The following is a 23,216-nucleotide window of genomic DNA, read 5'->3' as shown; positions in this document are numbered from 1 at the left end:
CCCCCCCCCCCCCCCCCCCCCACTTGGCATCATCTTGCTCCCTGATACTCCCATTCCAAGCCCTGTTTATCTGAGCTCCGCCCTGCATACGTGGTAGATTAAACTTGGGTACCAAACAACAGCCGCAGCGATAGGGAATAAATATTCCTATGGGTTAATCGGACTTTCTGGTCACCACATCGATGATGCCATTGCCATTGTTACATGCACAATCCAAGAACGAGCGAGCAACCCCTCGCGTATCTGGCTTGGCGCTCATTCATAACCCGTCCCGGACCTTTGGCTATCTCGGGCATGCTCGGAATCTACCGATAGGGGAGTGCAGGACCCGAAATTTGTGATTCGGGTCCCCCTATAAGACATGTCCTGCATATACCTCGACACAAGCCTCCAGGGAGGGTTATCAACGGGTCCCCCGGAGCTATAGTCCGAAACTGCCGAAAATCCGGGGTTTGCTATCACATTGCGGCCTTGTCCCGTCGACTAGTCTAGCTTGAGAATTTAATGACAACTCAGAGAGAGAGAGAGACAAAAAGAATGAATGAATACTAGGGTCCGTGCTTGCAATTTCTTCTTGACTAAATTTATGGCTAGTTTAGTTTAGTTTTGTTTTATTTTTTTCTCGCGACGCCAGAAGCGAAGTCTGTGAAAAGTTGGAATCACATCCGCCATGGCTGCATCCGCGATGACGCCCACTAAGCATTCCTCCGGCGAGGACCTGCCAGAGGCCACTGCCTCGCCAGCGGAGGCTGTATCGGAAGTATACATTGATCCTGAGCGAGAGAGGAGCATCGTGCGCAAGTTCGACTGCTACATGCTTCCTCAGTTTGTCATAATCATGATCCTCAGCCACCTGGACAGGACCAATATCGGTAGGTGCACGTACGACGAGCCGCTTTCAGCTACTTTTTTTTTTTTTCTTCTTCTTCCTAGATCCAGCCTTGGCCGCCTCAGACAATCACACCCAGTCGCATGGCAACTGACGCACCAGGACAGGAAACGCCCGAGTGTTTGGTTTCGAGGAGGACCTAAAGCTGCAGGGCAACGAGTTCGGCAACCTCTCGTCCCTCTTCTACACGACGTACGTCGTGTTCGAGCTGCCGTGGGTCCTGGCCGTGAAGCGCTGGGGCGCAAACCTGGTCATTGCCGTCGCCATCGTCGGCTGGTCGGCCGTGACCATCGGCACGGGCTTCATCCACAACTACCACGAGGGCATCGTGTGCCGCCTGATGCTCGGCATAGCCGAGGCGGGCATCTTTCCCGCGCTGTCCTTTGTCATCTCGACCGTCTACCCGCGCCACAGCCAGGGCAAGCGCATCGCCGCACTCTACGGCGCCATAGCCCTGTCCGGCGCGTTTGGCGGCGTCATCGCCCACGGCATCCAGTCCATGGGCGCCCGGCTCGGGCTGGAGGCTTGGCGGTGGCTGTTCATCATCGAGGGCGCCATCTCGGTCGCCTTTGGCATGCTCTGCTGGGTTTCGTTGCCGCGCTCGGCGCAGAGCGCGTGGTTCTTGGATGAAGACGACCGCAGGCTGATGCGGGACCGGGCGGAGCGTGATGTCGCCTATACGGGGTCCAATGAGGAGTTTTCGTGGGATTATGTCTGGATGGCTGTTTTGGATCCCATGGTCTGGGTTGCGGGCCTCAGCTTGTTCTGCGCGGGTATGCCAATGTTCGGTGTAAGAACATTCCACTCTCCCAAGATCCCAGCATGTCCTTTTCCCCCTCCCACTTCATGATATGTTTGAATCACTAAAGAAAACTGCCAACCAACCACCGCGTCATCAGTTCGGCATCTTCCTCCCCACCCTCATCCGTGGGATGGGCTTTCAGTCGGGCTCGGTAAACTACCTCACGATCCCCGTCTACATCGTGGCGTGCGTCATCCTGGCCTGCTTCACGTGGCTGTCTGACCATCTGCGGCGGCGCGCCGTCGTCGCCGTCTCGGTCCCCTTCGTCGTCGTGATCGGCTACGCGATCGCCATCGGCACGCCCAGCGTCGGCGCGGGGTTCTTTGCCATGTTCTTGTGTTCGGGCGTCTACACGTACAACACGCTGCTCGTCGCCTGGGTCTCCAACAACATCAAGCCCGACCACAAGCGCAGCGCCGCGCTGCCCATCTTCGTCTCCATCGCAAACATCTCGGGCGTCCCCGCGAGCTTGGTTTATCCGCCCTCGACTGGTCCGCGGTAAGTGATTCCGGTTGTTGGTTATTGCCACCTGTTGTTTGTAAAAAGAAAATGTGAAGGGTTTGGTCTTGCTAACATTGAACACAAACAGGTACGTTATGGGCAACGCTGTCAGCTTGGCCATGGAATTGGCTGCTGCTTTTGGCATCGTCGTTATTTATGCCATGCTGAGGAGACGTAACAATATCAAGGCCAAACAAAGGGCCGAGGGCGTGACTGACAATGGCGAGAAGGGCGATAAATCCTTGGATTTTGACTATATCCTATGATGTATCGATGCAGTGTGGATCAAAATAGAGCTGGGCTTCGAGACTCCAATGAAAACACCTTTTTCTGCGATCCAGATATCGTCAATGACCCCCCTCGCCAGCCTTCTTCTCTCTGAAAAACTTGTTCAGCGCACCCATCAACCCCGGAAGACCCGACTTTTCGTTGCTGCCAACCGGCGCCATAGAATCCCCGATCCACCCGGGGAGCTTGGCCCGTATGCGCTCAGTGCCGAAGCGTCTATCCAGCAGCACGATGGCCGCATAGTCGCCACGGTGTCGGATCGCCCGGCCGATGCTCTGGTTGACGGCACGCATGCACGCATTCTCGTAAAAGTCACGCGCCGCCTGCTTGCCCGCCGCGACTGCCTGCTCTCTCGTCATGGTAGAGGGCGGCTTGATGGCTGACACGGCGACAATTTTGTCTCCGGCCGACGCATCGTCCACCTGAGTGGCGTTTTGCTTGACCATGATCCTGGCTACCGTAGAGCTTTCAATGTACTCCATCCGTGCCTTCCACTCGGGCGACGCTACGTTGGGGTATGGAAGGCCGACAATGACAACGCATCGGCCCAGCCGGTCGGAAAAGTTGATCCCCTCAGACATTTTACCGCCGACGACACTGAGTAGCAAAGCTCCGTTCTGGGTGGGAGATCTCTCCTTGCCTTCTGCATTTTTCTCGCCGAGTATTGCGTTGCTATAGTCTTCGAGGACTTGGTCGCTTGAACCGCCTTTTGTCTCCCGAAAGACGGCTTTCCTGGACTGCAACCTGTCCCAGATGGACGAAGTGGGCACAGTTCCCGCCGCGACAGGCTTTTCTTGCCAAGCAGCAACGACCTCATCGAGATAGCCGTAGCTGGGGAAGAAGACAACGACGCCATCAGGAACGGCGGAGCAGATGTTGAGGATTGAAGTACCAAGTTGCTGGATCATGGTCTTTTCCCGCCGTTTCTGAAAACTAAACTCAAAAAGTTCCGTATTGCCGGCTGCGGTCGCAGGTCTCATGCTCGCCAGTGTCCAGACGCAGAGATTAGAGGAAGGAATTACGTGGCCGCAGCTCAGTTCTGTGATTTTATGTTGCGGATGGTTAGGGAAGAGATGTGTCTCGTAGTCTTGGAAAGGCGACATGGTACCGCCGGCTAATATTACTGCTCGCGCACTCGATGCTATGGAGGAGAAGGCATGTGTTGGTGAGAGGAGCATGTATGATAGTTTGATATCATGCTGCTTCGACCCGCCCTCTGCCGTTACCTTTTCGAAAAAGATGCGACCTTCGGTGCTCAGGTTGGTTAATGCTGAGAGGAAGCTGCTGAGGTTGTGAAGGACGGGAGAGGCGCGAGTCGTCTTCTTTTGTCCTTTGGATGCCTCCTCGAGTTCGTCTACATGTGCCGCGTAGCTTTCGATCTTGTAGGCAAGTTTCGATTCTTGGATGTAGCTGATCAGCGCAAACATGTCAATCTGGTCCATTCCCTTTGTTTTGAGCAGGACCCGTGAGTCAATGATGCCATGCGCGACCTGCGTGCCAAGATGGAAGTTAGTTGCCATTGGTGTGTTTGGCTTGGCTCAATGCTCGTGCAATATAGTCAGCTTACCGACTGCTCTAAAGCCCGTTCCAGCCATTCAGAGAGCCCCTGGATCACGCGAGCAACCTGACCAACCATGATCCTATTTTCAGCCTTGAGTTTCTTGCCAAAGCGCTTTGCATAAATTGAAAGCATTTCACGGCCTCTTCGCAGATCTTCAAGTCGTATCTCGGCTGAATGCACTCCTGCAATTGCATCCATGATGTTGTGCGCCTCATCGACCACCACCACGCTGCCCTGCAGATCGATTCCGAGCGCGTCTCTGGCGCTCTTTTGCAACAGCAGAGGGTATGGCAGAGTTACGATTTCGGCGCCGGGGATTGCTGTCCGTGTTGCATAATAAGGACAGACCTGTAATGATTTGCCCAGCTTATGTGCATCTTCTATGTCAGGAATGGTCGCTAGCGATGCGTCCCTGAACTGATGAGTTTCGCTAAGATTGTCTTGGTTGGGAACATAAGGACATCTTTTGCCTTCTGATTTTGCCTTGGTCTTCTGCAGCTCGGTACAGCGGTCGTTGATGGCGGCCACGCTGCCCAGACGTGCTACCGCTGGATTTATGCATAGTTTCTGGCGTGATGACAGCGGCACATGCTTTACGCATTCGTGAGTTTTGGTCCCAGTCTTCAAAGACAAAGAATCGTCTGCCCCGGGAAATGAAGAGGGGAAATTGGGACGTCGTAGCTCGGAGATGAATTGCGTGAGTTGGGAATGCGTCCTCGAAGTATAAAAAATCTTGACGTCTTCTTCAATATCGTCATCCGTCCCGGCGTCCTGCTTTGAAAAGCCTAGCCCAACCTTCTCAAGAAGCTCTTTCGTCTCCTTGCTGAGTCCACCTGAGGCATCACCCAAAGCCGATGCTTCTCCGCCACCACCATCCCAGTCGAGGAGGAACTCATCCTCTTCTTCATCGGGTGCTTGACCTCTGGAACGGACATGCCGATCCTCCTCGAGCAGGCGTCGCCGCTTAGCCGCACGTTTCTCATCACGTTGCTCCTTGTCTCGAATCTGTCTGAGGCGCTCCTCTCTTTCTTGCCAGCGCTTGGCCAGCTCGTCCCTTTTTCGATTCAGAGCCTGCTCCACGACCCAGTCGGGCTCGTTTGTAACGTTGCCGGCTGTGTTCTCCAATGAAACTTGAAAACGTTTCTTTTTGTAGTGCCGGAGCCATGTGAGACATGCGCAAATAAGCGAGAGAGATTTGCCCTATCGAGTGACAAAGAATCATCAGACACTTAGACTTGATTATAGCATATTTGTACGAGATGACGATGAACAGCTGTGGATCCGATATTGCTGAAGACAAAAGTATATGAGACAAGATTTGAAGGGACAAAAAAAAAAAAAAAAAAAAAAAAAAAAAAAGAAAAGCCAAGTTCCACCCAGGATCTGCTGCTTGATCTAAACCAAACATGTGAGCGGTTGCACCTACCGTTCCTGTTGGGCTTTCCAAGATACCAACTTGACCGTCGCCACGCTGGAGAACACCATAGACTGTTTTCATGAAATCAAGCTGCACATCATATGGAGTGAATGGATGATTAAAATCAACCGCGTCAAAATCATTATCCATGGTCATTTTGTTTGATATTAACACTGAATGACATTGGGAATCGTTGAGCGGTGCAAAGCGGTGCAAGAGACCGCGCCGAAATTGGCAGGCAGTTTGGGCGGGTTCGTTCCTAGCAAAAGTAAAACGATCCACGCTTTGACGCGTCGTGACTGAACGACGGGGTGTAATTACCGTTCCCAGCTCCGCTGGCTAAGAATGAATTAGACAATAAACAGCTAAAACCACCCGGACCCACTACGCACTCCACTTAGAACAAGGGACAAAAGACCAAGCCTGCAAGCTTTAACACTATTCACCTTCGCCTGTCGATCTCCTTCAATTCCTCCTCTACAAGCTTCCAGTGATGGGGTTGCAGCGTACCCTGAACCCAGGCACCGTTTGCTCCTCGTGCAAAGATGAACAGCTGCAATTTGGCCAGCATAAAAGATGACTTCCTGGGAATGACCAAAATACCGATCGGGGTGCAGCCTTTTGGAAGCTTCTTGCGCGTCTCCTTGGACACTTCAGTCTTTTTCTCCTGGCTGGAAGCTGGAGCAACCTCTTCGGTCTTTTCGTTCATTTCTCCAGAGCTACCCGGAACAGCTGCGGCGGCGGCGTCCTGGCCAGCGCTGCCGGTTGCTTTGTCTGCGATTTGAGATGCTGCGTCGGCCACCGCCTCGACAACCTTGCCCTTGTCGACCGGCGGCTTCTCCTCTTCTTTTTTAACGATGGCTGGCGCGAATACGTTCATCTCGAACAGTGGCCCCACTTTAAGACTGCTGAAGAGGATTTGGAAGGAATCGATGCCTCCAAGAATGGGGAAGCCGATGAGGCGGGCTTGGTATGCTTTCAATTGAACCTTGGCAAGAGCGCGGAGCTGCGGCTCCGTGAGGCCGGCGTGCAGGCTCGACCTGACCGATGCCGCCGTCAAACCAAGAGATGAAAAGTTATTCTCTGCAGCGGGGTCCTTGTTGTCCTTGGGGATCACGGCCTGGGCTGGAATCAGAGCTTGGACTGACATGGCGAGGTTGGAGACGAAAACTCCGGGCTTTGGTAGTCGTGCAGTCAACGACGGGAGGCGGTCACGGATGTTGAGGATGATGGAGATGTTGACAGTGCGGCGAGATTTGGCTGGCAAAGCTCTTGATGCCGCCCTGGTGAAGAATGCCATCAAGGCGTCACTCTCACTAATGAAGGGCCGGCCCGACGCTCGATCTGGGACGATGCCGCCGGGGAAGATTTCACTGCTGGAATATTCCTTGCCCTTCTTGGAGGATGCAGTTGAGCTAGGCGTGGAGGTCAACCCCTCGCTGAAGCCCAGTTCACCCCCCTCGTTCGCTGCCTCCAGCCCTGCCAAGGCTTCTTGTCGAATCTTGTCCATGACACGCTTTGGCACCCAGATGTTGCGGACCTCCTGTTTCGGCGCGAAGAAGGCGCGTACAACAAGCATCACCAACCACATAATCCGCATGAGTGCAAAGGATACCACCTTGTCTGCGTTGAAGTACCTCTCTTCTTTGATCATGATCCTGTCAGGGGCATCCGAGACGAGGTCGTCGAGCAGGTCGTACTTCAAAGACAGGCAGGGCGGTACCTCCTTTGGGAGACCGGCGAGCGTGTATGCCCATGCCATCAACAGCTCGCTCAACCCAGCACCATCCATAGTTGCGTGCGGCCATGTCAAACATGTCAACGTGGCGTCCTCAAAAGACACAATATGAAGCCACAGTTGCGGGAGATCCGAGCACAGGTAGTCGTTTAGGGTCTGGGGCACGCCTTCTGGCTGTGCAAATTCGTGAAATAACGTGGGCGATGGCGCCAGACAGACGTCTTCCGGCTCATATGCTGGCAGCTGCCGACCTAGCTCGTGATCTTGAATACGGCATGTATGGACTGCGTTTGAGAAGCCCAGTGCTGGCCGTTGTTCGGTGAACTCCTTGGGTACATGGATCTCCAAGTGGCCTTTGGACTATGGTTGAACGTCAGCACCTTTTGTAAAATTACTTGCGAGGGAGCTTTTTGGCACCACAGTGAATCATGTGGCGGCTGAAGAATTTGGTGCGAGATTATTGCACTTACGTTCCTGCGAAACCTGCCGCCGAGCTTCTTCCAGTCTCCGGTATTTATGACGCTGATGAGCGTCTCTCGCAGCTTCACCGGGTCCAGGACTTGGTCGAACTTAAGCATAGTCCAGCCCATCATGTTGCTAATGGCTCCCGCCCTGTCCATCACGTTGAGCTGAAAGACATCGTCTGTAGGGTTGTGGGGCGCCCGCCCGAAGCCCATCTCTCGGAGGAAACCCTTCATGGTGAAAGTGGTGAACCTCGAATGTAGCGAGTCAAAAACAGAGATGGTTTGTTGTTCCACGGGCGGGCCAAACTGCTCAGTACTGGGAGAGTAGGATATCATTGGCTCCGCGGCATACAATGACGGATATTATACTCCCTACGTCTGTATGCGCATCCCAATGGACGCGAAATAACCACGCACCGATTCATCGTGCGCGGACGGGCTTAAGCATCAGGGTAAGCAAGATCAGATCGATGTTCGTCCACCAGTGGATCTCCGGATCCGGGTGGCCTGCTGGCCGGTGCCATTTGACAGCTTCAACAGATGGATCTCAAGTTCACAATGATGTGGCCTTATCTCAAATCTCACCCAATCCAATCAGCTGAAAAAAAAAAAAAAAAAAAAAAATTGCGAGCATGTCTAACGTCGGCTGCTTGTCCAGCTTAGATTTCGAACATCCGTCCAGCCTCATTCCATACAGGGACACATGGAGCCCGTCAGTTTGGCCAAGCTTTGTCCGAACCGTCCCTGCCAACATTTAGTCTCAACTCGACATCTGCGCTTTGTTTTATCACTACCTCGAAGATCAGTCGGCAAAGCAGACGAGGGTCCGGGCGGTGGGATCTGGTGAGAAAAATTATGTAGAGCTCGGGCCGTCGACCACTTATCTGGGCAAAGCGGAAGCTATTGCGCAAAAAGGAGAGAGACAAGGACGCGGCCCGTCTATCTGATGACCGTTTTCCATGCAACGCAAGGCAAGCAAAATATTAATCTAGCCAATTTGACGCCACTACTGCGGTGCGAGAGCGAGGAAGAAATGGATTTCAACGTCGGAGCTTTGAAAACCCCATCGAGGGAAAAAGCGCATTGTTTTGAGGTTATTAATCAAGGCCGGAATTCCAGGAAATGCACCACCAAGTAACACATTGCAGACTGCATTTGCAGGAGCCTATCAAGGCGTGCACGGGACTCCACGCCCTTCTGGTAACTGAGACTAGGAGGACAGGACCGAACACGACAGCGTCGGCACAAATATCGCCGCTCTTGTCGCCACCCTCACCGCTGACGAAGCAACGGCGTTTGAACGGAAGTGCCGCTGCGTCAGGTGCTCTGCCATCGAGTGTCTTTTCGCACTGCACCATACAAATTGTGCCACTGATTACCTTGGTCGCCCCGGGCGCTCACAAGAACCAGGAGCTGGTCGACAATCATAATACACGTCTCGATGGTGGTCGACTGGACTGGCAGGCCACATGGACGGTGGTGAAAAGGCCCAGCTGTCTTATGTTTGCCGTCGATTTTGTGTGTGCTGAACGACAACGGGCGACGCCTTGGGTGAGGTGGGCTTCGAGTCGAGGATGATGATGATAGCGATGGCATGCCGGCTTGAAGGTAGCTGAATTGCCTCTTGTGATCTTCTAAATCAATTTAGGACCTCCTGCAGTGAGCTCAAACTAGTTACCCCAGGAAATCGGAAGATCCCGTTCGTAGAATACTACGGGCTCAAACCTAGTAATTAATTCTCCATACTCTGTGAATCTTGGTTATTATTTGCTCTATCAATAACCACATAAGCGCCTGTGGGAAATTATCCCATACAAAACACATCATTAATTGTATGTAACAATATTAGACAAGGTGAAGAGTAAAGCTATAATCATCTATTCAAGTTGCGACATTGAAAAATGAGTGGTAGCTTTTTTCACATGTTGGAATAGTCCAATGGCAGATCTGACAACCTCAATGTTAAATCCTTGCATTCAGCGCAAGCGAGCTTTGCAAGAAGCATAAACTCTTGATAAAAACAGTCCAATAAATATTCTCTTAGAAAGCTCCCAGGAATGAAAGTGGTCGTTTGCTACGAGAGTTACCCGTCTACTCCGAAAAGTACTCCCATCCAAATAAATGCATGTGCGTTCCAGAGGCACTCGCGGCACAAATATTGCCCATGAACTTGGGACTCGCAGATCTCAACTCGCAAGATTTGAAGATGCGTTTCTAGAGAGTTGACGCATCTGGTGTGTTGAACTCGTAGTAAAGTTTAAAAATAAAGTAAAAGACGCAGCCTGCATGTGCCATGAACGAACCTATAAAACATATACATCGACCGTTGTAAAAGGGAGCGCAACACATCTTGTTGATCCGTCGACGGCTGAACAACTTGAGCATTATAAACCAACACCAAAACTAAATCTTCAACAACAACAACAAGGCCTGGTGGCGAAATGGTATCGCGTCAGATTTCGGTTCACCGAATTCACTTCTCTGAAGACTGCGGGTTCGAGTCCCGTCTGGGTCGAATTTTTTGCGTTCAAATGTCATTCGAACATTTGTCCTTTTTTGTTTCGTTTAACCCGTTTTTTTTAAAACCAAATACAGTGGGTATGTCGATGCGGGTTACCAGGTTATTTAAATTGGGGGTTCAAATCCCGTCTGGATCGAACCTTTTGTGTTCGAACTTATATCGTTATTTGTTCTCTTGTATTTCATCTGACCTGATCTTCTTTTCTTTCTTTGGGAAAAGGTAGAGCGGGAATCTCGATGGCGCTGCGGGTCTGTGTATAAATTGGACGAGCTGTTGTTCTTTTTCTTGCTTGGCGCTGTCCTTTGTCTACACGGTAGGTTCGATCTGTATCATTATTTTGGGTATTTCATGTCGCTCAAAACAGCTTAATATTTGATGCATGTTACTATATCTTGTACTTTATTATTTTCTTGCATCATTGTGAAAGATTCCCAGGTGTTCTATAGCAGAGTAGTCAATGTTTTAATTCCTCACCTAACCATTCCATAGACCATGCCCGGATTTGTATCACAATATTAAAAGCACGCAAATAACTTCATGTGCTCTGCCTGAGCTGCGTGGCTTGGATAGTTGGATAATATTCAAGTACAGAATGTAGCCGCTTCTCAACCACTTTTGATGTGCCGCTCGATAACATTCCTGAAAAGCCAGCTTTTTCTCGTGGGAGAACATGGCACTTCTTGTATCTCATCGTAGTCGACATCAGCCCGAATGAGATTTGATCAATTTTGTATGTTCGGCGATGTTGCACAATGGATCCGTTTACTTGATTGAATCAGATGTTCGCGGCAATCTCACCTTGAAACCCGGATCTGTTCCTGTCTTTAAGCCCATACCATTATAGGGATTAAAGGCCCTGTTATGATTGCTCCTCCAGCAACCAAGGACATGCCAGTAAAAATGAAATGTGGTATAGCTTGCCCGGGGCTTGATACAATATTGAATTCCATGAAAACGCTCGCATTAAATGGTACCTTGCCCATAAGCCTCCCAGGATATGGATTCGTCAATCATACGGCCATTATAAAACCCCGCCTGCCCAGATGTCCCATGCCGCTTCTAATGATACAGTATTCATACACACCCAATTCCACCCTGAGACAATATCCTCCCATTCCTTCCTGCAGGCCTAGTATCCCATCATGGTCTATGCCTCAACCATGTCTACCTCGTCATCATCGTCCACCGCGGATTCCGCACCCGTGGTCCATTTGGTCAGGAACTCGTGCTCGAGCGCATCGGCGGCACTGATTCGTCTCCGTGGGTCGAGCTCCAGACATTGATACAAAAACTTGACTGCCAGCTCTTCATCAGGTGTCAGAGGGTTGTTCTCCGGGCGGACGGTACTCCAGATGATGATGCGCTCAAAGCTAAAGCCGGCCGAGCCGATGGTCGGGATCGACGTCTCGAAATTACAGCCGTGTAATTGCGCGGCTATCTTCATCTTGCGGGTGCCAAAAATGGTTGATATCTCAATCATGGCCTCGACGTCGTCGGCGCTATTGAAGAAAGGGAACCGTCGGCTGAGAATGGTCAGCAAAATCACGCCAACGGACCAAATGTCGATCTTGGTCGTCTGCTGGGTGCATTTGAACAGCACCTCCGGGGCTCTGAAGCCCCTAGTACCTGCTCGGTTTGCCCGGCGCGACGGTCGCCTGTCCTCCTTGGGGAAGCCGATCGCGAGGTTGTCGATTGAAGAGTTGGCATATGCTCTCTTAAGCTTGGCGCGGCGAGTCTCGGTGTTTTCCTGGCATATGCAGGGCTTGTAGCCCTCGCTCCCCTGACGCTCTGCGAGGCCAAAATCAACGAGAACGCCACGCGCCGTATATGGGTCGTACAGAAAATTGGTTGGCTTGATATCACGGTGAAGTATCTTCTCCTTGTGAACCCATTTTAGTGCCGTGAACAAAGACCGCAGATATATAGACATATCTGGGACGGTCATATTTCTGAAATAGTCGCGAAAGTCCGAGTGGCGGAAGTAGGGAAGAATGGCAACCACCTGGTCGGTGTGGCGGAAGGCCGTGACCATGGGACAGACTCCAGGGCAGCCACGGAGAGAGTGAAGGAGATCTAGCTCGTTCAAGATGCGACTTGGCGAGGAAGTAACATATATCTTCTTTATGGCGACATATTTGGGTTTCCGCCTCGGCTGGTTTCGATGTTTGGAACTCTTGACCGGTGTTGGCGGCCATCTATCAATATCTCTATCCAGGTCCCAGGTATTGTCGTACATTTCGTACTGCAGGTCTTCAGCCTTGTATACGGTAGAAAAGGTGCCTTATCCCGATGTCAGTTAGTGTCTTGGGGTCTCGACAGTGCATCTGCATCCTGCTAAGATGAACGACGCAAACACACCTTCACCGATCCTTTTGATCAGTCGGTATTTGTCCATGAAGCCAGGAAAAGTATTCTGCAGCTTCAGCATGTCGTGCTGAACCGACTCGTCAACTGCATCATCGTCCGAGGCATCGCCTTCTGCATCGTCTTCCTCTTCCTCTTCCACTTGCTCTTGAACCTCTGCTTCCTCGTCGCTTATCTGCTCCTCGTGCTGCTGTTGATGCTGATGCCCTCCGTGGTCTATGTGCATGTCTGTGTCTTTGTTGGCCAGACTTTGAAAGTATTGTCCCCTATGTTCCACCTCCTCTTCATCGGTTGATATTGTTGAATAATGGCGAGGCGACTTGCCTGGCTGCTCAACCCAATCGTTGGTCGCCATGTTCTGCTAGGAGTCTTCTTGAAGAGCAGAAATAGCTGAATGGACTAAACACCCTCCCAATGTCTGGTGCTTCAACCCAAGCTAGCAGGCGCGCTGATCAAAATATGCCGCGGGTTATAGAGGAGGTGGTCCTGTTCGAATAGAGGATCGATAGATTTAACCGGCCTGGCGAAGGTCAATAGTTGTTTAGTCCTTGTTGTCAAACTCCGTGAAAACCAAAGATGAAATTGAATTGTGGCCTTTTTGATTGGAGCAGAACGGACAAAATAAAAGGCCAAGATGAAGCAATTGATTGGGTTTGCGCAATTGGAGAGCTTGCGAATTTGGCGCGTAGTATTGACACCAGGATTAATCTCAGAGGTACCTTGCGTAGCAAACTGTGGCTGGAGGTACACAATTTAGCAGGTGCGATTAGAGCACAACGCGTCGATAAAGGTGGGGGGTTAGCGACGACAGGGATGTCCCGCCGCGCGACTCTGGAAAACAAACAAAACAAAAACATTTGGTTGCTGGGATCCACTTCATTCTGTTCCCCCCTCCTGCCAAAGGGCGGAATGTTAATCACCGTTGGTTGTACTTGTAGCGAAACAACATCGCCAACGACCAAGCAATTTGCCTGCCCCCCCGCCTAATGCGACGACGAGACGAAAGTCCGATTTTCGATAAACCGTCAACGAAAACACGGCATTGTTAGGGCGTGTCATGACTACCATCGCAGTCCTCTACGACCAACAAACCCACTACTAACAACCGACATTCATCCCCACCGGCGCAGGCGTCTTCACGCCGCCAAGTCCAGCAAGCAGTCATGGACAACACAATAAACTTTGACATCAACGATGCGCTCAAATATCTGAACGATCCCGCGAGCATACCTACACCTGAGGCCGACAGCGCTCTGTTCGACTGCGAGAATGACCCAGATTCACTCACAAACGCCGTCATAAATCCCGTCCTAAACCCCATTGTCGATGCCATCGCAGAAAACCCCGAGGCCATAACACGCAGCGCTCACTTTGACTCGCTGCAGTTTCTTTTAAAGTACGGCCCCTCCTGTGTGTCCCCCAATGTCTTACTTGGATTTATCTCCCGCAGAGGTCAGACGAGCAAGATGGCGCAAGTGCGCGCTCCAGCAGAGAAGACCCGCCAATATAGGACTAGACTCTGAACTGTATAACCATTCCAGATATACCGCATTCTTGCCTGCGCATGCTCTCAGCAAGATCTTCGATGTGATCACATCAGGGCTCGCCGCCGAGGCAGAGGCAGTGGCGCATGACCTCGAATCCGACGAGCAGGACCTGATAGCGCATCACAAACAGCTCTTAGGCATTTATAGCTTTCTGATGCAATGGACCATCGCATGTGTCGAGACAAAGGCGGCCGAGAAGTCATCAGCAGCCCCCACAGCACGAAGAGGCGCAAAGCCCAAGGGCAAAAAGGCGGCCACGGCGGGTGCCGAGGATGGCAATTGGGACTCGGCGATGCAGCTACAGACTGCGCTTGACACCATGTGCAAGGTCCTACGCTTGAAGCTGGCCAAGATCTTCCTGACAACTTCGGAGCGCGACACCTTTATTGGATTGGTCTGTCGGCCGGTTTATCTGATCTTGGAGAGCGAGCAGAGAGTCAAGAACACACCCATCAGGATGCACGCGTTCAAAGTCCTCTGCATGGCTGTCAAGCATCATGGCCATGGTTACGGTATGTCTTGAGAATTTGTTGAGTGAACAGACTCGGTCGTGCTAACTGTGGCCTGTGCCTGTGCAGCCGCGCAAACTGCTGTTGTTCAGAATTTGACCTATTTTGAGCATCTCTCGGAGCCCATGGCCGAGTTTTTACAAATTCTTTCCGAACAGTACGACTATGAACAGCTCGCGGCTGAGATCATGGTAGAGTTGAGTGGAAAGGAGTTCAGCAGCAACGATACCAAGGGACCCAAGTCGGTATCAACATTCATCACAAAGCTGTCAGAGCTTGCGCCGAGGCTGGTTATTAAGCAAGTCTCCCAGCTCATTAAGCAAATGGACAGTGAGGTGGGTGCTTCTTTATTCCTTTTGTTGTCGAATTATACTGATCATCTCCCTTCGGTAGTCCTACACTTTGCGCTGCGCTCTTATTGAGGTTTGCGGCAATATGATTGCCTACCTTAGTAGACTGGACGAAAAAGGAGAAAACCACAAAACCCAGCTGGATGCCTTTTTCGGTATCCTGCAGGAGCGATTTCTCGATGTCAATCCCTACTGCAGGTGCAGAACGATACAGGTTTACGTGAGGCTGTGTGACTTGGAGCACAAGTTCCCCAAGAGAAGGCAAAAGGTTGCTGAGCTTGCATGTCAGAGTCTTGAGGACAAGAGCAGCAACGTGAGGAGGAACGCCATCAAACTTCTCGGTTGTCTGATCAAGACGCACCCATTTTCAGCCGTTCACGGAGCCCAGCTCAACCGCTCGGAATGGCAGGCAAGGTTGGACCAAGTCGATGCCGAGTTGAACGCCTTGAAGCCTCCCGTAGATGCGCCTGGACTTGATGGTGCCAACACAACCGTGGATACAGCCCTTCTGGATGATGCCACAGAGATTCACTCGCCGCAGAAACAACATCCGTCTCAGATGACCGACGAGGAGAAGATTGCAGCCATACGAAAGGCCCAAGAGGAGGCCGCGACAGCCGAGGCAATCAATAATCTGACTTTGAAGAAGAAATACTACACCGAGGCGCTTCGTTTTATCTCGGTGATACACGAAGCTACGGGTACAATTTGCCAACTTCTTGGCTCCAAGAACAAGAGCGAAGTTATCGAGGCCATAGATTTCTTTGAAATTGGCGACGCATACAACATCGAGCAGAACAAGGTGGGCATCAGACGTATGCTGCGACTCATCTGGACCAAGGGCAACAGCGATGAGGGCAAGGGTGTGCAGTCGCATCTTATCGACTGCTACAAGCGACTATTCTTCGAGGCCCCTGGCTCGTTCAGCCCCAACGACGCAGCCAACTACATTGCCCGTAACATGATCAGCTTGACGTTTGGTGCCACTCCTGCTGAGCTCACCTCACTTGAGCAACTGCTGGCCACCATGATGAAGGGCGGGATGATCCACGACATCGTCATTCACAAGCTGTGGCAGGTCTATGGCGTACAAAAGCGCGAGATTTCACGAACCCAGCGTCGCGGCGCCATCATCGTTCTCGGCATGCTAGCCACTGCCAACCCGGAGATCGTGGTAGGGGAGATGGAAGCGATGTTGCGCACGGGTCTTGGCTCCCTGGGCCGGTCGGATCTACAACTTGCCAAATTCACCTGTGTGGCACTCCGTCGCATCAACCCGACCGGACGCCAGGCCAAGGACTCTCCCGTAAAATTCTCACGGCTGCCTAATGATCATGCTGTGCTCGCTCGCTTGGCCGCCATCACAGACGTGCATTCGGACAGCAAGGAGTGGTTCGGTGTTGCGGAGCAAGCAATCAACGCCATATACGCCATCTCGAAACACCCAGATGTTCTATGCTCCGAGATAATCCGCCACAAGACAAAGCAAGTCTTTGGTCCCAGATCACGTCCGTCGTCGCGGGATGAAAACGCCGCGCCACAGCCTACGCAATCTGATTCAGGAACCGCGGAAGATGTTGCAGAGGGTACACCTGCTGCCCCTGCCAAGCCCAAGCGTGACAATGCTATTGAACTCTCCCAGCTGCTGTTCATTGTCGGACACGTAGCTATCAAGCAGATTGTGCATCTTGAGGCATGCGAACTCGACTTCAAGCGCCGCAAGCAAGAAAAGGAAAAGAGCGCAGCGGCGGCCAAGGAGGCCGAGGAGGCCGAGGCCAGGCGTTCCAGCAAGGCCAGGACCTCCACTGCCACCGCAGGCGGAAAGGACAAGTCAAAGGAGGAACCTGCTGACGAGCTGGACCTGATTGGCGGAACCACCGAGGATGACTTTACAGAGGCGATGCAGCATATTCGCGAGCGTGAGCTTCTTTACGGCCCCGAGAGCTTACTGGCTCTTTTCGGACCTCTGGTGAGCGAGATCTGCGCCAACAACACGACATATCGCAACCGCGGTCTCCAAGCTGCTGCAACTCTTTGTCTGGCAAAACTCATGTGCGTGTCGGCAGAGTACTGCGAGGCCAACCTCCCTCTCCTCATTACAATCATGGAGCGGTCGTCAGACGCTACAGTGCGCAGCAACGCCGTCATCGCCCTTGGTGACATGGCTGTCTGCTTCAACCACCTAATCGACGAGAACACAGACTTCTTGTACCGTCGTCTGGCTGACCCTGAGCCTTCGGTCAAACGAACCTGTCTTATGACGCTGACCTTCCTGATCCTGGCCGGTCAGGTCAAGGTCAAAGGCCAACTGGGAGAGATGGCAAAGTGCCTCGAGGACGAGGACAAGCGCATCGCGGACCTGGCGCGCATGTTCTTCACGGAGCTGTCGACCAAGGATAACGCCGTCTACAACCACTTTGTCGACATGTTCAGCCTGCTCAGCGCCGAAGCGGCTTTGGACGAGGAGAGCTTCCGGCGTATCATCAAGTTCCTGCTGGGCTTTGTGGAGAAGGTATGTCTTGTCCTGAATTCGGTTTTTGTAAACAATCGTTTTGGGGCCCCTACTGACTGTGTATGATTGCAAACCTTTTCAGGACAAGCACGCCAAGCAGCTTGCCGAGAAGCTCGCTGCTCGCTTGGCCCGCTGCGACACGGAGCGGCAATGGAACGACGTTGCCTTTGCCCTGGGTCTGCTGCAGCACAAGAACGAGGAAATTTCCAAGCAAGTGTCGGAAGGGTTCAAGCTCATCCAGTCATCTGCATAAAGGCCTGATTTCACTATTGACGAGGTTTATGACTGTTTGGCATTACTTTTATTTTCTAATATCATCTTGGGCGGCAGGAATACCAAAGGGAGTCGACAAGCGATGGTACACATTCTGGACAAGACGGCTTTGAATATGGGTGTTTTTGGTCAATTGGATTGACTGATGTTAATTGTTTTCATGTCAACTTACGCCGATGCACAAGTGTCACGGCGGCCTCTTTCTACCTCATAAATGGAGAGACGCTTCCTCAAACAGTTCTTGAATGTGAAAAAAAGAAGAAAAAAAAAAAAGATCTGCTCTATTGTCTCTACAATATGTACAGCAAGCACCTAGGGCCGTTCTTCGTCCTGGAGCTCGTCCGCGGCAAACAATCTCAAGCCCACGCTCGTTCGCCTACTTCAGATCCAAGACCACGGCTGTTCTGGCACAGATTTCTTCCATCAGACCAGAGCCTCAAGACCACCCCCAGCTCCCTGCTCTCCTCCGAGAAGCGAATATTTATTCCTTGGTCTGGGTAGGAGTGACCGCATACGTCGGGCGAACATATCTGCAAGTTCAGAAATGCCATGTTAGCAAACGTCCTCACATCTCTTTGTGCTTTCTCCCGCCATGGAACCCTGTCTGACTCCTTCCCTGCCACCCTCGCATCGGAAAAAAGCAGACAAAAAGTCGGGACACGAACCTATCCGAGTTGTAAACGGGGAAGTTGGAGCCCAGGAGCTCCTTCTCCCTCGCCTGGTCAGCCAGGTGCCTCCGGACGGCGTCCCTGTCCTCCTCGGCCTGAAGCGCCGGGATCAGGTGGATACGAGCCCACATCTTCTCGCGCGCGAGCTCACTGTTCAGGGTCGAAACGAAGCAGCGGTTAGCAAGACATCTTGGACCGTAGTCACTAGTATTAACCTGCTTGGTTGTTGTTTGGCCCGGCCTGGGTCTGGCGCGGTACAACAAGCCGAGCCACTCAGCAAGACAAACGCCGAACGCACTTTTGTTCCCTGATACCCTTTCCAAGCTTGTACCAGCCATATGTCATCACCAAACCCATGCCGAAGAGGAGCTGGGCTGGGCGGAAGCCACGAGAGGGCAGGTTGCGCTGCAAATACGAAGACGGGAAGTCAGTAAAGTGGCTTGCTACTTGTATGTGGGTGCTGCGTTGAGCGCTCTCTCTTTCTCTGTCTTCCAGGCCTGTTGCTGTCCTTTTGTCTGTCTTTCTGTCCCTGATCCTGCCCTCAACTGGAAGTCGGCCGGCGGCTGGGGATTCATGTACACGTTTGACAAGACTTGGGGAGGCGGAAACGATGGAAAGTCGTAATCCGGTAAAAGTGCTCCATCCAGCAGCAGAAAACACTCCCAAAGGTGAAAATGCCAGACCGCACCAGAGGTCCTTTCCAGCCATAGATGACGCTTTGTCGTCTCCAATCGTGGCCCTCGTCTGCAGCAGCATTTGATTTTAAAGCCCCAGTCTCAGATCGGCGCTCGATTGATGCGGTCACGAGCTCCGTTGGGATCGAGAGTCGATTGGCGAATCGTCGTCGTCACTGCAACCGGGTGCTGTCGCCTCTTGTCGCCTCAATCCACAACCCGACTCGTCGAGCAGCAATCACCAAACCCTCCCCAGCACCATCACACCACAACAGCCGACCAAAAGACAGAGAGGAAAGAAGCAGCGGAACCGAGGAAGCTCAACGGGGCCCAAAACACCACCCCCCCATCCATTCAAACAACGCACCTTGTACTGGACGGGGCCGTAGCCGCCCACGGGCGGCATGTCCTGGGGCATTTTGGGCGAGTTTTTGGACCAATTCCTTTATTCGAGGTGGTCGGCTTCAATTGATCGGGTTTCTGGCGACTCCTGGTGGTGGTTACGGGAGGGATTCGTCGAGGTTCTTGTCGCGTTGGGTTTTTTGGTAGGCCGATCGTTGAGAGCTTGTCGCACTGAGCGGTTGGCTTGCTTGGGAGCTTTCCCGTTTCCACTGTCCCCACCCTCCATTGAAGCCTCGCTTAGGTAATCACAACATGCATGGAACCAGACATATTGAACGTATTAGGCACATACCAATCTTTGAGATGGTCTTGGTGTGATTTTGCAGAGCGATCAGGCAAACAGAGGGTTTTTTTTTTTTTTTTTTTTTTTGCATGTTTGATCCATGGTGATGAAAAACTGCGGTACTATTCTGGTCGCTATGGGCTCTTCTATTGATTCACTATGGCGCATACACCTGGTATAATATACCTAGACTAAATAGTGTGTAGTACTCAAGCATTTGTAATATTCAAAAACAGACAGTGTCTCGGAAGCTTTATCCAATCAGAGGAATGAATTAATTCGAGAAAAATCACTAAAATAAGACGAGATCCCAGAAATCATGGTTGAGTTCAGCCCCTACCGTCGACGCCGTCGCTTAATGTGACATCTAATACCCAGTACACCATTGCCCCAATACAGTAAAAAATGAAACAGAGGACCGCCGTACCGACAGTGCAATATAGGCAAAAAGATAGTAATATCAGGCCTCTTACAGACTAGAATCCTCCATCTCCTCGGCCTCGAGGGCCGCCATCAGATCCGCTTCCATGTCGTCATAGTCCTCCATGTCGGATGCAACTACATCCTCTGCATTGGACGGCAGCAGGTTCGGGCTGCCGTTGGCTGAGTTGCTCTCTGCGTGCTTCTCATCCTCGCCATCACCCGTGACTCGTGGGGTCGGTAAATGGCCAGGTGTCTGGTCACCAGGAATTCGCACCTCCCTTAGCTTAGATGACGACCGCAATGCCACCCTCTGCTTTTTGGTGCTATGCTTCCCCGATAACCTTGACTCGTCCTCCGAGTCGGTCACGTCGTCGCGAACCATCTTGCGTTTTCTTGTGGCAGCATTTTGACGTCCAGACTTCTCGGCGTCAGTCGAGTCTGAGACGGTGCTTGCGTTATCGCTGTAGTTCCCATCATTGTCGTCTTCATCTTCGCTGTCGCTATCGTCATCATCATCACCGAGAAACTCCGCCATCTCCTTGTCAGCAGTGCTCCAGTCAAAAGACTTCAACTGGTCGATTGGGCTACCAGGAGCCCCGGGCAAATCATCGTCGTCTCCACCTTCCAGACCTTCGCCACTGTCTTCATCAGCACTACCTGCGCCAGGCTTGGATATGATGATCTTCAGGGGCCTTGTCTTATTTTCTGAAGCACTACTGCCGTCTCCTTCCGTGTCTGCCTCAGCATCCGAATCCAACTCTGCGTCTGTACCGTCTGGGTTGGCCGACACGACAGGTTCACGTTGGGAGCCCCGTCTATCCACCAAGAACGGACCTTCGTCGAGGTGCTTCCATTGCACCATAGACTGCACTAGCCAGCTTGATTCAACGATCTTTATGCTCGGAATCTTTTCAGCCTGCGAAACCTTTGAAGTACCCAGCCGAGCCTTTTTGACAACAAGATGCGTGACATCAGGTGAGACCTTTGGAAGCAACTCAGCGCCGAAACTTCGGACTTGCCTCCCAATCTCACACGTCTCCAGGTCTTCCTTCAGTGAAATGATGCCAGAGAGCACGATTCGTGTACCCCTAAGGACCTCTGATTTTAACGCGCCTAGATGATTGGCAACGTCTGGCAGCGGCACCGGATTCTCGGCGAGGTAGTCGTTAGTCCTTTGTTCGGCAGCCTGTCCGACGATTCCACGATGCCGAAGGCTAGCCAACCTCTCGGCACGCTTCTTCGCAATCGTTGCGTCATAGTCGGCCCACCAAGCTTGGTGAAGCTTGGAAAGATGCTGTTCGAGGTAATGTAGTTCGTCGTCATCATCGTTGAAAAGCATATGAACTTGTGGTGCAGGTGCGGATGAATCCGACTCATCGGCGCCCTCCATTCTGTTAGCGGCCACTTCGTTATCCTTGTCCAGCTGTTCCTGCATGTGCAGAATCGGTCGGTCCATGACCTGCTTCTCCAACGACTTGGCCTGCTCCACATTTTGCTGCTTGAGCTCCTTCTCGGTCATTTCTTTCGGTTCCGCCATCGCGGCGTTCGACGGCTGGTCGGACGCGGAGGCCTCATTATTTCGGCCATTGACCAAGAAACCCTTTACCGGCGTTCCTGAAGGGATTATATCACGTCGCTTTGGCAAAAAAGTCGAGTTGATGTCTCCAATCATGTAGAAGTTGTAAGGCACCACCTTGATCACATTTGACCTATTTTGTGGCCAAACATCGGTGCGGTCGTCGATAACAGCTACCATCTTGGTGCTGGTGGGGAATATTCGTTGTAGTGTCTTTTCGATACCCTTGTTTTCGTTCCTGCTGATGACGCGGTTGCCAAACAGGTTTTTCTTGGGGTCGATGATCTTGAGAATGTGCTCAGCATAAGCTCGCGTGGCCATGGTGTAGACATGCATTTCGAATAGGTTGGACACCTTGTTCAGAAACTCGTGCGTGCCAGGCCGGCACTTGACGTAGTATGTGTAGTTCCTCCTGGGTCCATCCTCGCTGGGCAGCTCGAAACTCCGAACCTCCTTTAGAGCCTCATAATTTGGATTGCTGGGGTCCTTCTGCCATTCGCCAATGGTTGGTTCACAGGCCGTCTGGATCACCGTCTGGTCCAAGTCCACCACCAGAACCAGCTTCCGTTGAGCGACGAGACGTTTCTGCATTTCGAGATCAGTCCTCGCAGCAGCGTCCCTGCTGATCAACAGACCGGTATTGTCGTGGGTCATGTTTATTGTGGCACGTGATGTACTGGGCCTGCTAGCCGACCAGTCAACCCGTGTCATATCCTGACCGCACAGCGCACACATCTTTTGGTACTGTATTTCGTGTGTGCAGTCCTCTTCGATTGTGACGCACTCGCCATCTCTGCCAATGACATCGCCAACTTTGATATGCCATTTTGATAGCTTGCCGTCATTCGGGGCTGACCATTCTACACGCGTAGGTTTGAGGACCCTCTTGTACTCGCCGGTTTCAAAATCACCTTCTTCAACCCAAATCTTGTTGGAGTACTGGAAGAGCGGCTCTTGTCGTTTGACACGATCACCGGGTGACTTGTAGAGTTTGGTGATCTCGATGGGGTAGTTGAGACCAGGCCCCAAGGTCAACACCGTGTTGCCACCCCTTCTAGAGCTCGGGGCCATCGTGTCAAAGCTTCAGATTGAGACGTGTCCGAGCCCGGGTGAATTTTTGTAGGGTTCCGTTGATGGAGTTGCTGGTACTTGAAGTGATGAACGGTTCGAGAGATAAGAAACTAACAGGCAAGACGTCATCAGTTAGCTTTCGCAATGAATGTGAGAAATACGCAAATTTTCGGGTAGAATGGCCATGTAAAGTCTCGGGGTGAGTTCCAAGGAATAGATGTATTGCATAACTGGTTCCAGCCGGGGAATAGTCAGGAGTCTGGTGGCACCAGTGAAATGCATACCAGACTGGTCTTTGATTCGCCGGGTGCAGGCATTTCTCGACGAGATTGTGTGTCCGACGCGATAGACAAAGAGTGGCAGGGCCTTACTTACTGACTTCA

The 23,216-nt window shown here is 51.9% G+C and overlaps 6 protein-coding genes across 6 annotated transcripts; 2 read left to right on the top strand and 4 right to left on the bottom strand.

The window, feature by feature from the left end:
* Positions 1-670: 670 nt before the first annotated feature.
* On the top strand, positions 671-2,458 carry PpBr36_06628 (uncharacterized protein; the record flags this gene model as incomplete). Its single annotated transcript, XM_029893771.1, has 4 exons — positions 671-872; positions 997-1,679; positions 1,789-2,189; positions 2,281-2,458. 4 exons carry the CDS (start codon positions 671-673, stop codon positions 2,456-2,458), a joined length of 1,464 nt encoding a protein of 487 aa, XP_029746507.1.
* Positions 2,459-2,539: 81 nt separating this feature from the next.
* On the bottom strand, positions 2,540-7,894 carry PpBr36_06627 (uncharacterized protein; the record flags this gene model as incomplete). Its single annotated transcript, XM_029893770.1, has 4 exons — positions 2,540-3,970; positions 4,048-5,171; positions 5,969-7,556; positions 7,667-7,894. The coding sequence occupies 4 exons, from the start codon at positions 7,892-7,894 to the stop codon at positions 2,540-2,542; spliced, it is 4,371 nt and encodes a 1,456-aa protein (XP_029746223.1).
* Positions 7,895-11,328: 3,434 nt separating this feature from the next.
* PpBr36_06626 (uncharacterized protein) lies at positions 11,329-12,900 on the bottom strand (the record flags this gene model as incomplete). Its single annotated transcript, XM_029893769.1, has 2 exons — positions 11,329-12,461; positions 12,540-12,900. The coding sequence occupies 2 exons, from the start codon at positions 12,898-12,900 to the stop codon at positions 11,329-11,331; spliced, it is 1,494 nt and encodes a 497-aa protein (XP_029746221.1).
* Positions 12,901-13,708: 808 nt separating this feature from the next.
* PpBr36_06625 (uncharacterized protein) lies at positions 13,709-17,716 on the top strand (the record flags this gene model as incomplete). Its single annotated transcript, XM_029893768.1, has 5 exons — positions 13,709-13,941; positions 14,087-14,604; positions 14,635-14,936; positions 14,995-17,463; positions 17,546-17,716. The coding sequence occupies 5 exons, from the start codon at positions 13,709-13,711 to the stop codon at positions 17,714-17,716; spliced, it is 3,693 nt and encodes a 1,230-aa protein (XP_029746192.1).
* Positions 17,717-18,217: 501 nt separating this feature from the next.
* Positions 18,218-19,496, bottom strand: PpBr36_06624 (uncharacterized protein; the record flags this gene model as incomplete). Its single annotated transcript, XM_029893767.1, has 4 exons — positions 18,218-18,266; positions 18,402-18,554; positions 18,703-18,809; positions 19,446-19,496. 4 exons carry the CDS (start codon positions 19,494-19,496, stop codon positions 18,218-18,220), a joined length of 360 nt encoding a protein of 119 aa, XP_029746219.1.
* A 736-nt stretch (positions 19,497-20,232) lies between these two features.
* Positions 20,233-22,833, bottom strand: PpBr36_06623 (uncharacterized protein; the record flags this gene model as incomplete). Its single annotated transcript, XM_029893766.1, has 1 exon — positions 20,233-22,833. The coding sequence occupies one exon, from the start codon at positions 22,831-22,833 to the stop codon at positions 20,233-20,235; it is 2,601 nt and encodes an 866-aa protein (XP_029746048.1).
* Between the last annotated feature and the right edge of the window lie 383 nt (positions 22,834-23,216).

The sequence above is a fragment of the Pyricularia pennisetigena genome (genome assembly GCF_004337985.1).
Source record: "Pyricularia pennisetigena strain Br36 chromosome 4 map unlocalized Pyricularia_pennisetigena_Br36_Scf_6, whole genome shotgun sequence".
NCBI classification, from domain to species: Eukaryota; Fungi; Ascomycota; class Sordariomycetes; order Magnaporthales; family Pyriculariaceae; genus Pyricularia; species Pyricularia pennisetigena.
Note: the sequence above shows the minus strand (reverse complement) of the source record. Positions and strands in the feature narration are given on the sequence as shown.